Genomic DNA, 15560 nt, shown 5'->3' with positions numbered 1-15560 from the left:
ATCCTGGCTGCCCACAGAATCACAATGGTTGACAGAATCTGGGAACATTTAGTGTGTGCGTTCTTCTGCATTTCCAGCTTCTGCAGAATTTCTTGTGCTTACCTTTAGATTATGCCTCCTTGTATTAGCATTTTTCGCCCCGTGAAGAGTGTCTGGCTGTCCTTTCAATCTAAGCCTCTTATCATCTTGTACACCTCCAAATCACCTCTCGTCCTCCTTCACTCTCTCACTGAACCAGTCTTCATAAGACATGCTCTCTAGTCCAGACAGCAACTGGGTGAACTTCCTCTGCACCCCCTCTAAACCCCTGTTGCCTCCACCTCAACAATATACCACCCATGTACACCCAAGAGGCAACTTAGCCTAGGGGAGAGCCGCATTGTTACGGGGAGAACGTGCAGACTTTACGTGAGGTCCGGATTGAACTTGTCGGGCAGCTGTTGTGCCTCACAGAGGTTTCAGCTGATGCTGAAGGTTTGGCCATTCCAATGACTTCCGTTCTCCCTGCAGGTGGGCGATGAGGGAGCCGGCCACTTTGTAAAGATGGTCCACAACGGCATCGAGTACGGAGACATGCAGCTGATCTGTGAGGCCTACCACCTGATGAAGGACATTCTCCACATGTCCCATGATGAAATGTCCAAGGTAAGCAGCAGCTCCCAATGTGGTATTGATAAAGATCAGCTTTACTTGTCACTGAGAATGACCGCAGAATGTGGGCACTTCACCAACTCAAACAATGAGGCCATTCTTTTGTTGCGGGTTTGGTTTTTCTGTGACTACAGCAAACTGTCAGGTCAGCAGAAAAGAGCATTGGCTGCCATGGGCTTGTAGGTGTTCAGGACAAAGGAGTGGGCAGGAAAAAGCATTGCAGGCACTAACCTACCAGTAAACTGCCTTTTCTAAAAGCCCCCTTCTGGAAAGGGCTATCAGGCTATTGAAACAAAAAAAATACGCCATCTTAATAGTTTCTTCCCCCAAGTATGATCAACCATTCTAGTTAGTTCCCCCACCCCCCTCTATCTATTCCCTCAGTGAATGCGATGTGAACACTTGAAACCACTTTTTATAATGTCGGTTCCATTGGAAATACCTCCTGCTAGTTACGTACATTTTATTCCATTTCTATACTTTAACCTCTAACTTTATTTTATGTAATTCTTTATTATTTATAATTGTTGACTGTCAGTTTTGTTGCTGTTGTGCCAACGTACCAGAGCAAATTCCTAATTTATGTACAGGACCCTACAAAATTCTTAGGCACAGGTAGAAAAGATTATGTAAAGCGAAGATGTTTTCAAATATCAAAAAAATTACTATAAAGAGTGGGGAAAAAAGCTAAATCAAATCAATATATGGTGTGCAACATGCTCAAAGTGGTGGAGGAACTCAAGGTCAGGCAGCATGTATGGAAAAGAATAAATAGTCAACGTTTTGGGCCAAGACCCTTCTCCAGGTCCTGAAGAAGTCACGTGGCCCGAAACGTCGACTGTTATTCTTTTCCACAGATGCTGCCTGTCCTGTTGAGTTCCTCCAGCATTTTGTGTGTGTGCTGCTTTGGATTTCGAGCATGTGCAGAATCTCTTGTGTTTAATGTTTAGTGTGACCTCCTCTTGCCTTTAAATCTACATCAACTCTCTTGATACACTGCCGTGCGGTTTTATAAGAAAATCGACTAGTAAGTTGTTCCAAGTATCTTGGAGAACTTGTCTCAGCTCTTCTGCAGACTTTGGCTGTCTAGCTTCTGTCTCTCCAGGTAATCCTAAACAGCCTGGATGAGATTGAGATCAGGGCTTTGTGGAGGCCATATCATCTGAAACCATATAAAAATTTTCTAGAGTTCCTAAGACTTTTGCACAGTACTATATATGGTGGATAAAGGTGAACTTTCATAATGTTGTAGTTTATGCAGCTTTAGCTATTGCTGGATTAAATTCTATCAGACTTTCCTTAATCATTGTTTTGCCATTTATCCCACAGTATGTACAAGGCAATCATCCTGTTCTTAAATGCTTGTGTTGTACTTGATGCCCAAATCATAATGTTCCTTTGTGTCTAATTAATCATTACTTAAGAAAAATCAACTTGGTTGTGAAGTTGGGGTATCAGTTGGGCTGAATGGCCTGTTACTGTGCTGCATGACTCTTGACTCATACATCAAAACTTTGGTAAGTCTTGCAGAAGGGTCTCGGCTCAAAAGGTCGGCTGTTTATTCATCTCCATAGATGCTGCCTGACCCGCTGAGTTCCTCCAGCGTTTTATGTGCTGCTCTGGATTCCCAGCGTCTGCAGAATCTCTTGTGTTTATGAAATCTGTCATTTGCATCAACAACCATCACAGTCTGAGGATGTGTTGGGGGGCAGCCCTCAAGTGTCTCCATGCTTCTGGCACCGACATAGAATGCCCACAACTTACTGACCCTAGCCTGTGTATCTTTGGGATGTGGGAGGAAACCTGCGCTGTCACAGGGAGAATATACAAGCTCCTTACAGGCAGCGGTGGTAATTGAACTCCAGTCTTATGGCTGGCACTGTAAAGGGTAATGCTAGCCGCTACAGTACTGTGGTGTTTTCTAGCTTGTAAAATATTTGTTCTTAACTGATCTCTCAGATGTAGTTATATAATTAAATATTTTATTATCAAATGTGCTTATTCCATCTCCAGGTGTTTGAGGAATGGAACAAGACAGAACTCGACTCCTTCCTGATCGAAATCACGGCGAATATCCTCAAATTTCGGGACCCCAACGGGAAGCCTCTGCTGCCACAAATCAGGGACTCTGCGGGACAGAAGGGCACGGGGAAATGGACGGCCATTTCTTCACTGGAGTTTGGAGTGCCGGTCACTCTTATAGGTATGGCAGAGCAGCTTTGCCTGTCCATGTTTTACATGGGGGGGGGGGGGAATATCCCTAGACTGCAACGCGATATGTTCACCCTTCAGATGAGTGATGTGTGGATTTAGTGAATCAGATGTGTCTAGTTAGTGAATTGAGGTAGGAGGAAATACGCACCAGGAGCGAAGAGAGTGAGCAGTTTCAAGTTCCTGGGTGTCAATATCTTTGAGGATCTGTACTGGACCCGACATATTGATGCAGCTACAAAGAAGGCAAGACAGCTGCTATATTTCATTAGAAGTGTGTGGGGATTTGGTATGTCATCGAAGACACTCACAAATTTCTACAGATGAACCGTGGAGAGCATTCTAACTGGCTACATCACTATCTGGGGGGGTAGGGGAAGTGGGGGTTACTGCATAGGATCTAAATAAGCTGCGGAGAGTCATAAACTCAGTCAGTAGCAGCCTCCGTAGTATCCAGGACATCTTCAAGGAGTGATGCCTCAAAAAGGCGGCATCCGTAGTAAATTTACTTTGACAATTTTTGCTGCTTTATAACAAATGAGTTATGCTACACAGATCTGCTTTGGCACATTCAGGAAACTCACATCACAGGATTAAAGAAAAGACAAGAGTTTCCAAACCAGTATAGATGAGATTTTTGCAATTAAATGCTCAGATGGTTACATTCAACCTCTAAAGAGTAACGAAAATGGATCAAAACAGGTAGGATTACCTTTAGCAAAATGACAAGCATATGTGCAATTACAACAACTACCCTCAGGGAAGAGGTACAGGAGCCTGAAGACACACGCTCAGCGATTCAGGAACAGCTTCATCCCCTCTGCCATCCAATTTCTGAATGGACACTGAACCCATGAACACTACCTCACTAACTTTTTATTTATAGATAAAAAACACTCATGTTAATTCACGTTTATTTTCTATTACTATGTATCACATTGTACTGCTGCCGCAGAGAATAAATTTCATGAATATGCCAGTGATATTAATTCTGATGCTGATCGCTGGTCTACGTCATGAAATTTGTTGTTTAGTGGCAGTAGTACATTGTAATACATAAAAGAAAACTATAATTTGTAATAAGAAATATGTAATATACTTTATATATAAAAATTTTATATTAAATCATAGTGCAGAAAGAGAACCCAAAAAAATAGCGAGGTAGCGTTCGTAGGTTCCTTGTCATTTAGATGGTTGAGGGGAAGAAGCTGTTTCTAAAACTTTGAGTGTGTGTCTTCAGGCTACGGTCGCAGTTTCTCCTTCGTGGTAGCAATGAGAAGAGGGCATGTCCTGGGGGATGGGGGTCCTTAATGGTTCTGGGGAGGCGAGTGAACACAACGGAGCTGGCTGAGTTTGCAAACCTCTGCAGCTTTTCCCAATCCTGATTAGTAGTCCCTCCGTACTAGACAGTGAGACAGCTCGTCAGAATACTCTCCTCACTGCTTCTGTAGAAGCTTGCTGGGACCTCCTCAAACTCTTAATAAAATATAGTCATCTTTGCAATTGCATCAGTTATGTTGATAATCTTCAACCTTTCCACGCTGACTCCTCGATGAGGATTGGTGTGTGTTCTCCTGACTCCCCTCTTCCTGAAGTCCACATTCAATCCCTTGGCCTTACTGACATTGAGTGTGACCAAGTGGTTAAGGTGCTGGACTAGTGATCTGAAGGTCATGGGTTCGAGCCCCAGCTGAGGTGGCATGTTGTGTCCTTGAGCAAGGCACTGAACCACACATTGCTCCAGTCCACCCGGCTGAAATGGGTACTGGCAAAATGCTGGGGGTTAACCTCGTGATAGACTGGCATCCTATCCTATCCAGTCCTATACGGTGGATCTCGTACTCTCAGTCGCTTTACACCATGGAAACCAGCATAAGCACCTGATAAAACCTGATGAGCTTATAAGGCTGGGGACAGACTTTAACTGTAACTGACATTGAGTGCAAGGTTGGTATTGCGGCACCAATCTATCTCGCTCCTGTAGTGATCATTGGTGTGAACTCTACACCCACCTCTCCCACTGCAGGTGAGGCCGTATTCGCGAGGTGCCTGTCTTCCCTGAAAGATGAGCGGGTAATAGCCAGCAAGCAGTTGTCGGGACCCAAAGGATCAGATTTCTCTGGAAATAACAAGGAATTCCTGGAAGATATACGCAAGGTGGGTTTGCTGAAGGCAGATGATTGTAAATGTTTTATCTATGTTGATAATGTGGGGTATCTTCCTGCCTTCTCTTAGGCTTTCAAGTTAGAGGGCATAGATTTAAGATGAGAGGGGAAAGGTATAGGATTCTTCAACGCTCAAAGTTCAAAGTAAAATTTATTATCAGAATACATACACATCAACCCTGAGATTCTTTTACCTGCAGACATACTTAACAAAACTATAGAACCATAACAGTAAACTGTTGTTTTGTTTTACCAGTCAGGGTCATTAGCCCTGAGCTGAAACCACCCCCCCCCCCCAAAAAAAACCTGGAGGACCCATTGTCCACTCTTAGTCTGGCTTCTGCCCTTTGACCTGTTTGGCATGGGTGACCTTGCCAAGAGGCAAAGTCTGACTCCAGTTAACATAACTGTCAAGGAAATAGAGGCAGACAGGCCTCCTGGCCTACAATAAGCTTGTGGTCCTCTTGGGGGTTGAATGTGCATCTTGGTCCACATGGGTCCCTTGGGCTGAAGGTCTTGTTTCCAACTCTGTTCAAGTTTATTGTCGTAGGCACTTGTATATGGGGTAGAAATTCCTCATCTTAGCTTTGGACAACAGCAGTAGAGCGCTTGGTACACATCCATTTCTGTACCCATATGTGGCCCGGCTGGTGGACTTCGGGGCGCGAGGTCCCGAGTTCGAATCCAGCCAGCTCCCTTGCACGCTGTCCATCCATGCCTGGGTTGAGGCCTCGTAGAAAAGAACCTGGAGAGGGATTTCCTCCACCAGGTTTCAGATGCCCAAGGGAACTTCTTCCCTCGGAGGGTGATACAAGCTGCCAGTGGAGGTGTCTTTGGTTAATTGGGGCAGAACAAAAGAACAAAAGCTAATCGAGAAAATGGCTGGGGTTCCCTTTATTTACTTGGGACTTAATGCTGCTTAATTGGGACAGGAGAGTTTGCCGATCGGTTTCTCACAGGTGTCAGTCGTGTGCACTTGTGTGACCGTTGGTCACTACACCATGCTTAGAGTGAGCAGTTTTTAAATAGCACCAGTTAGGTGTGTTTATGTACAAAAAGTATTGGTTTTTGTCACTGAGCATTGGCGGGAAATAAGACATTTATCAAGCTTCTGCTCACTGCGGTTTCAAGCATTCATGCTTGTCGAAACGGCCAGGAGTGAGAAATGGAACAATTTCACGACTTCCTCGTCATTCCTAACTTTTGAATTTGAAGGTATTGACAATCACTTTGAATGTTACAATGAAAATGATCATTTGGAGGATGCAGTCGTTGAAAGCATCGTAAATGTATGCACTGAGTTGTTTATTTACAATCATTAAAAATAAAACAGCGACTGGTGCCTTCATCCATCGATAACTATTAGAAACTAATACACTGTTTTCTAGTAGTAATATTGGTAGTATTCTAATTTGTTCAGTATTTCATTTAAATACGTAATTTATTACTCTGTTCAATGGTAGGATCAGAATTCTGATTCTGTTTCTTTTTTTATACTTTTTAACGATTTCCATGAAACTTCAGCTGATTGGGCCAAAAGTTACTGGTCCTGATTAACCAGAATCCACTGTATATTAGGCACTGTTGGATTCCACTGTACACTAACTTTGTCAAGTGCCCACACGTAGCATTAACATTAAAGTGTTTCTTTGCCCTCTTTTGCAGGCTCTCTATGCTTCAAAGATAATCTCCTATGCCCAGGGCTTCATGCTCCTGAGACAAGCAGCAAAGGAGTTTAACTGGAGTCTGAACTATGGTGGGATTGCACTGATGTGGAGAGGTGGCTGCATTATCAGGAGGTGAGGATGTCCTTGCTGCATAGTGGCTTGAATTCACGTTACCTTTTAATTAATTTAAACGCCCGGAGGCAATGTTTGACTGGGCCAGGTGAAATATTTGGTGCAGGTGACAGACACGAGAAGTTGGAGAGGGAGATGTAAGGAGGAATTTAAAATGGCTACAAAGATTTGCAAGTTTTAAGTCAATACACACAAACCACTGGAGGAATTCAGTAGGTCAGGCAGCATCTATGGAGGGGAATAAAGGTTGAGTGTTTATCCCCTTCAATGAATGCTGTCTGACCTGCTGAGTTCCTCTGTGTGTGAGTGTGTGTTGCTATAGATTGGCAGCACTTGGAAATGTTAGGTGTTAGCTCTGAAGATTATGAGGTCTGTCAGCTCCCCCAGACCGTTCTTCAGAAGTCAAAAATGAGGCACAGATTTGATGGTCACAGTCCATTTATTAGATGCTCTTGATGTCCAGGTCAGACAAGGTCACCCTGTACTAGCAAGAAAAGAGCAAAGAACTGGAGGCCGAGTGTTCCCTCACTTACTGCGAACTCGTCTAAGCTGGATAGATAAGGGAATTTCTCTGAGAACAGAGTGTCAACAACAAGGACAGTTTTGAATTGCTCTGCCTTGACAGACAAAAGCTACAGAAATACAGATCAACTATACTACAGAATGAAAATCTACTGAACATTTACAAACAGGTGACGATTCAAACATATAACCAAGCAAAAGAAAGTTCAACCCCATAAATTCCTGCTGCTGTCTATAGGGAGTTTTTAGTACATTCTCCTTGTGACCACATGAATACTCCGGGTCCTCCAATTTCCCCTCTCAGTCCAAAGATGTACTGGTTGGTAGGTTTATTGGTCATTGTAAATTATCTTGTGATTATGCAAGGGTTAAATCAGGGGACAAACATCCAGCGTGCAAAAAAAAGATCTGAAGGTCACTAGTTCGAGCCTCAGCTCAGGCAGCGTGTTTGTGTCCTTGAGCAAGACACTTAACAACACATTGCTCTGCGACGTCACCGGTGCCAAGATGCTTGGGTCCTAATGCCCTTCCCTTGGACAACATCAGTGGCGTGGAGAGGAGAAGGCTTGCAGCAAGTGGACAATTGGCGGTCTCCCATACAACCCTGCCCAGACCTGCACCCTGGAAACCTTCCAAGGCGCAAATCCATGGTCTCACGGGACTAATGGATGCTGATGACTTGCTGAGTTCCTCCAGTGGTTAGAGTGTTTTGCTCTGGATTTCCACAAGAAATTCTGAAGGTGCTGAATTCTGAGGAAAAATAAATCAGCCATGATTGGATATTGGAACAGACTTGATGGGCTGAATGGCCTAATTTTTGCTCCGATGTCTTGGTAAGGCAGTTACAGAGAAAGTGTGTGGAAGTTGCGGCAAAGTAAGGGTTAATCTAATGTCCAGGCATGGATAGATTGCAGATAGAGTGAAGACAGCCCAAGCAAGAAAGGTCTTTAAAACGCGATGCTTCCCTTTGCACGGTAGGCTACCAGAGCCATTTAGGCTTACTGAGATACGATAAGAAGGTAACAGAAAAATACTAGGGGCACACAAATCAGCTAAGAGACAATTGCTTTATTAACTTCTAGGTATTGTCGGTGATCAGCTTGTAATTTCCGTTGACTTTTAACATCCGTATTGTAAATGGCGATTGATCTTGCAAGCAAGGAATTCAGATATTGAATAGTCTTGCAAGTGGTCCATGTAAATAGTATTTCTCTGTTCAGACTTCAGAACTATGTGGTGACAGGGGCCACGCTGGTCTCCTTTGCACAAGTAAAAGTGTGGTTGAGGAATGAGTGAGAGTTTCCAGGGTCCAGTTAATCAGCAACAACAGTGTAAGTAGACAAATAAATTGCAAGGGCAATGATGAGATGGAGTTCAAGAGTCCATCGTTATCATAAAAGAGTTTTTTAACAGTGGGATCAAATCTTTTGGGTTGTTGACACAATTTCACAAGCTGGAGTTTCACATTCCTAGGGTCTTCCACCAGGCCATCAGACTGATGAACTTGTGCTGACTTGAGCGTACTCTATGTTACATTGACTGTTCTATTTATTGTAAACTACTATGATTGCACATTTAGATTGAGACGTAATGTAAAGATTTTTACTCCTCATGTATGTGAAGGATGTAAGAAATGAAGTCAATTCATTCAATGTGATATTTTGAGGAGATTCTCTCACACCTTGGTTTGCAGACGAAATCTCACTTGATTGCAGACGAAATATTTACCTATCCTTGTTTCTCTGCTTTCCTCCCTTGACAGTGCCTTTCTGGGAAAAATTAAAGATGCGTTTGATACAAACCCTGGTCTACAGAACTTGCTGGTTGATAAGTTTTTCAAGTCGGCAGTACAGGACTGTCAGGTATTTACTCAGAATAGTTCACTAAACTAATATTTGGAAAGTGATTAGACTGTTTCGACAAATCTCTCTCTGCTCTTTGCCTTATAACAATATCACTGCTAAAATTTACTTGTGGATTAGATGCTGAAATTCAATGCTTTGCAATTCCAGTATGGTAAATGCGGATTCATTACATTGTGTTCCGTATGAATCTGTAAATATTCCTGTGATCATTCCAATCTATTTTGAGTTTCAAATATGCCATTCCTAGATAAACCTAACAGATTTTTCAAATCTCAAATCAAGTGTATTTATTTGAGAGGTTACAGAAGGAGGCCGTTCAGCCCAGTGGATCTTTGCTAGTTCCCAGCAGGACACATCCCTTTTTCCATGCAGAAAGAACAAGGACAAAGGTTGATTTATTATCGAAGTATACAACTCCGAAATCCCTCTTCTCCAGATAATCCTTCTTGGCATGAGGTCAAGCAAGAAAAGAACAACATCATGATTATCAACCCCCAAATTCCTGCTCACTGCACAGAAAAAAGAACAAAAGGTGAACAGGCAGATTTAAAACACACACACACACACACACAACCCCCCCCCCCCCCCCCCAGTGATGACAAGGCAGTCTCCCCTCTCCAATAGCAGATCATATTGTTACAATTAAGCACAAGATAATCTTAGCACAGGTCCCTGAGCGCTGTGGTCTGAAGATTGATGGTGCATAGGAGGTTGTCCCGGAGCCATGTTTCTATAAGAACAAGCACACGGCAGTTCCTCATCTCTCTCTGATCATTTGCAGACGAAGGTAATCCACTTTGTTTTCCAGGGAGTGAACAGTGGAGAGCAGTATTGATGTGAGACCCAGCATGCAGAGGTTAGCTATTTTAACTATATTTCTTCCTGTAGGCCTCCTGGCGTCGGGTGGTCAGCACTGGTGTACAGATGGGGATCCCCATGCCCTGCTTCACTACAGCCCTGTCCTTCTACGATGGTTACAGGCATGATATGCTTCCGGCCAACCTGATTCAGGTACGGAATTACGAATCGTTTTAGGAGCATCTCATCACGTATCTCTTGCGCAGTTGTTTAGACCTGTTATAAACCTCTTATAAATTCTAGCTGCTAAATAGATACCCTGCCAAGAAATCCTTTGCCGCTGTTTCTTGGTTAGACTGACCAGGTGTTACTCTTGAGCGCCCACCAAGGCAGCCTCAGCTGTGAAAAGCGAGATATTGGAGACTCTTTCAAACCTGAATTGTTGAATACGCGCTCAGGCAGTTAAGAAATATGCAGCCGGCTTACCATCAAGCACTTTCTGCAGCTCAGAGAATGACTGAATGCATCAGGACTCACAGTGAGTCATGGAGCAGACCAGCACAGAAACAGGTCCATCAGACCTCACCTGGATCGCAGTCCTCCATACCCCCTTTCATACATGTACATATCCAATTTCTCTTAAATGTTGAAATTGATCCTGAAATTGAACTTCCACTGGCAGTTTGCTCCACACTCTCACCTCCATCTCAGTGAAGAAGTTCCTTGCCAACGTTTTAGACAACTTCAACATAACATCCCAGCTCCTACACACAGCATCTGGATTTACGAAGGCTAATGTGCCTAAACCTGTCTTTGTGACTCTATCTACCTGTGACGTCACTTTCAAGGAATTATGCTGTGTATTCCCAAGCTCTTGGTTTCGCCTATTGCAACCTTCATCTTAAAAATTTGGTACATGTTTTTAAAAAATTAACTATTTTTCCTTTCTCCAAGAGTATAAGAAACTGAATTTTAAATATTTTATTCATTGCTACAAAGATTTGATTACAGTAATCTTTGAATCAATTTCTGTGTGGTGTGGCTATACACACAGTGCTCACTTGATTGGATGTACCTGCCCGTTAATGCAAACATCTATTCAGCCAATCGTGTGGCAGCAACTCAATGCATAAAAGCACGCAGACACGGTCAAGAGGATCAGTTGTTGTTCAGACCAAACATCAGAATGGGGAAGAAATGTGATTGAAGTAACTGAACGTGGAATGCTTACTGATACCATGTGGGTTGGTTTGAGTATAGATAAATACTTTATTGATCCCAGAGTAAATTACAGTGTCACAATAGCATTACATGTGCACAGATATAAATATTAAAAGAGAAGTAGAAAGAATAAAAAAAGTTACGACAAACAATCTAACAGGAGGGAGTCAGCACTTCCCTGGCAATGGGTTGACTCATTATAGAGCCCAGTGGCTGAGAGTAAGAATAACCTCATATAGCACTCTTTGGAGCAGCGCAGATGTATTAGACTATTACTAGAAGTGCTCCTCTATTCAGCCAAGGTGGCATGCACAGTTGAGAAACCTTGTCCAGAATTGCCAGGATTTTCCGTAGGGTCCTTTGTTCTGCCACAGCCTCCAGTGTGCCCAGTTTGACTCCTATAACAGAGCCAGCCTTTGTAATCAGTTTACTGAGCCTGTTGGCATCACCTGTGTTGATGTCATTGCCCCAGCACACCACCACATAGAAGCTTGTACTGGCAACAACAGACTGGTAGAATGTGTGAAGGCAAGGCCTCAGAATCTGCTAATCTCATAGGATTTTCGAGCATTACAATCTCTAGAGTTTACAGAGAATGGTTCAAAAACCAAAAATCAAATCCAGTGAGATGCCGTTCTGTGGCCATAAATGCTTTGTTAATGGGGAAAGGTCAGATGAGAATGGTAAGTCTTGTTCAAGCTGACAGGAAGGTGACAGTAACTCAAGTAACCACACGTTACAACCGTGGTGTGCAGAAGAACGTCTCTGAATGCACAGCACGTCAAATCTTGAAGTGAGTGAGCTACATCAGCAAAAGATCATGAATATACATTCACTGGCTTCTTTATTAGATACAGAAGGTGGCCACCAAGTGTCTTTACAATTGCAAAGGCACCCAGTTCCCTGGCAGAAGTTAAACCACTGTCCATGAGTTGACCATGGAACCTTACCTTCTGCCATCAGTGACCACCAGATCTTCAGGGGAACATTAATTTTACAGTTCTTCAGCTGTATCTTCATTTCAAGAGGAATAGAATATAAAATCAAGAATGTAATACTAAGGCTTTATAAAGCATTGTCAGACCGTTGTGAGCAGCTTTGGGTTCCTTATCTAAGAAAGGATGTGCTGGCAATGAGGGGTGTCCAGAGAGATTCATGAGAATGATCCTTGGAATGAAAGGGTTAACGTAAGAGAAGTGGTTGGTGGTACTGGATCTGTACACGCAGGGATTCAGAGAAAATGGGGGGTGGGGGTGGTTGTTTGGGAAGCCATCTCACCGAAACTTATCAAATATTGAAAGGCCTAGACAGAGTGAACTTTGTGAAGATATGTCCTATAGTGGGAGAGTGTAAGACAAGAAGGCACAGCCTCAGAATAGAGGGATGTCCATTTAGAACAGAGATGACGAGGAATTTCTTGAGCCAGAGGGTGGTGGATCTGTGGAATTTATTGCCACAGATGGCCGTGGAGGCCAACTCATTGGGTATATTTAAGGTGGTGGATGGTAGGTTCGTGATTAGTCACGTTGTCAAAGGTTACAGGGAGAAGGCAGGAGGATGAGGTTAAGGGGTTGTTGAAATGGTGGAGCAAACTTTGATGGCCCAAATGGCCTAATTCCACTCCTATATCTTGAGGTCTTCACAATATGAGTACACGTGGCTACACAGACTTGGACATTTTGAGCACTGGAGTTGAAAAGAGCTGTATCTTGTGTAGGCTGGAGTTCCTGTTTGTTCACATGTTTGTTAATGTGATTTTTTTTCCCCCTCGTCCAACAGGCACAAAGGGATTACTTTGGAGCTCATACATATGAACTTCTGACCAAACCTGGGACCTACATCCACACCAACTGGACGGGTCACGGCGGAAGTGTCTCATCGTCTTCATACAACGCCTGAACAGTCGTGCGTTAGTGAGATACTGGTGGAATAACATTCCATAGACATTTTTAAAAAATAAATGTACTCTTTAATATTGTAATTTGAGGTATTGAAAGTCAACCTGCACTGGTGTTGTAGACTAAAATGAGCAACTGACCTCGAGGAAATTTCCCTTGAATAATAAAATGTGTCTTAGCTATAACCATGAGAGAATTCCATTGGCTTTTTCTTCCAAGATACTCAGTGGCCACTTTATCAGATACATCTGATCATTAATGTAAGCATTTATCAGCCAATCATGTGGCAACAACTCCATGCAAGCAGACATGGTCAGGAGGTTCAGTTGTTCAGACCAAACATCAGGATGGGGAAGAAATGTAATCCAAGTGACTTTGACTGAAGAATCATTGTTGGTGCCAGGTGGGGTGGTTTGAGAATCTCAGAAATGACTGATCTTTGGCGATTTTCATACACAGCAGTCTCTAGAGTTGACAGAGAGTGGTGTGAAAAGCAAAAACAACATCCATTGAGTAGCAGTTCTGTGGGTAAAAACATCTTGTTAGTGAGAGAGGTCAGAGGAGAATGGCCAGACAGGTTTAAGCTGGAAAGACGGCAACAATAACTCAAATACTCACACGTTACAGTAGTGGTGTGCAGAAGAGCATCTCTGAATGCACAACATGTCAAACCTTGAAGTGGATTGGCTACAGTGGCAAAAACCACGAATATGCACTGTGTGGCCACTTTATTAGATACAGGAGGTACCTAATGAAATGACGACTGAGTATATAATTGTTGCTTCTCTGCAGAATCCAAATATACAGGAAGGAAGAAAAGTCAGGTGAGTAAAGGTCGGTGTCTCTTTTATGCATCTTTAACTGGTGTAGGAATTGATGCCCATACCATGGTGAGGGCATTTGACATCATCCCTCTTGTTAAATCTCAAGGGCTGTGCTCTGAAAGAAGAGAACAGGAATGGAACCAGGACTTGGCAATTGCAATTATGTTTAACAGATTCGTGTTGTTTTCACAGAACCGAAGTAAAGCCAAGGGGGATTTTACTGAAAATCATAAACAAAATAGAAACTATGAAAGGCTGATAGAACCAGAGGCAGCGTGATGGGAAAAAATTGCTAGTACAGCAGGATGGTTGAGATCTGGAAGGGAATTGAATCCAATAATTCAATAGTGAATTTACAGAAAGAATCAGAAACTGGGGCTTGCTGTTCTGTTGGAAGCTCATTGGCTGTCTCAGTGTGAAATGCCCTGTTATCCTCTATTGATTGTACTGTGTCAACCAGCCAGTTGCAAGGGATACCAGGAGCTGGATCACTGAAATTCCATTGTCAAGTTGATGATCATCTTACTAACCATGTACTTTTGATTTGAATGCTCTCTGTTTGGTGTCGGCTCATGGACAAGTATTGCCTCTTTAGTGAAAAGTGTGCCAAGCCCAAGACATAGGAGCAGAATTAGGCCATTTGGCCCATTGAGTGCCCTGCTATTCCAACAAGGCTGGTCCATCATCCCTTGCAACCCCATTCTCCAGTCTTCTCCCTGTACCCTTTGATGCCATAATTAATCAACTGAACAACCTCCTCCATAAATATACCCAGTGACATGGTCTGCACAGTAGTCTGTGGCAAAGAATTCCACAGATTCACCACCCTCTGACTAAAATTTTTTCTCATCTCTGTTCTAAATAGACATCTCTCAACTCTAACCAACTAGTCTCCCACTATAGGAAACATCTCCACATCCAGTCTATCCAGACCTTTCAATATTCAATGGGTCTCAATTTGATCCACCCCCCCCCCCCCACCATCACCCCAATTTCTTTCAACTCCATCGAGTACAGGCTTAGGACCATCAAGTGCGTTTCATATTTAACCTTTTCATTCCTGGGATCACTCTTGTGAACCTTCTCCGACCCTCTCCAATGCCAGCACATCTTTTCTTAGATAAGGATTCCAAAGCTGCTCACAGTATTCCAAGGCCCACCTAATTGCCATTGTTTCTCATTCAACTAACCATGTAACCAATTTTCAGTGGCTTTTTCCACTGAGATTGGGTGGGATTACACCCACCCAATCATGGGGTAAGGGTGAAAGGTGAAATATTTAAGGGGAACATGAGGGGAAACTTCTTCATTCAGAGGGTCGTGAGAGTGGAATGAGCTCGATTTCAACACTTAAGAGAAGTTTGGATAGCTACATGTATGGGCAGAGTATGGAGGGCTAGGATCCCAGTGCAGGTCAATGGGACTAGGTAGTTTTTAAACGGTTCAGCATGGGCAAGATGGGCCAAAGGGCCCGTTTATGTGCTATACTCTAATATGACTGAATAGATTTGTTCAAGGTTAAGCAAAAGAGTTACATTTATTTGTCTCCAATGTAGTGAAATAAAAATTTTAGGAAAATATTAAGAGCTGTATTTAATAAAGAAAC

At 43.0% G+C, this 15560-nt stretch overlaps 1 protein-coding gene across 1 annotated transcript in view; it reads left to right on the top strand.

Moving 5' to 3' along the window:
* The window catches only part of pgd (phosphogluconate dehydrogenase), a 35340-nt gene extending 22025 nt beyond the window's left edge, over positions 1–13315 (top strand). Inside the window, exons 7-13 of the mRNA XM_059952258.1 lie at positions 511–645; positions 2665–2854; positions 4889–5019; positions 6693–6826; positions 9111–9210; positions 10102–10224; positions 13012–13315. Of these exons, the coding sequence (XP_059808241.1) occupies positions 511–645; positions 2665–2854; positions 4889–5019; positions 6693–6826; positions 9111–9210; positions 10102–10224; positions 13012–13131 (933 nt within the window). The 3' untranslated portion in view covers positions 13132–13315. The remainder of the gene's footprint in view (positions 1–510; positions 646–2664; positions 2855–4888; positions 5020–6692; positions 6827–9110; positions 9211–10101; positions 10225–13011) is intronic.
* Positions 13316–15560: the final 2245 nt, after the last annotated feature.

Source organism: Hypanus sabinus, chromosome 27 (assembly GCF_030144855.1).
Source record: "Hypanus sabinus isolate sHypSab1 chromosome 27, sHypSab1.hap1, whole genome shotgun sequence".
Classification (NCBI taxonomy): Eukaryota; Metazoa; Chordata; class Chondrichthyes; order Myliobatiformes; family Dasyatidae; genus Hypanus; species Hypanus sabinus.
The sequence above is the reverse complement of the archived record's forward strand: the minus strand, read 5'-3'. Positions and strand labels throughout refer to the sequence as shown.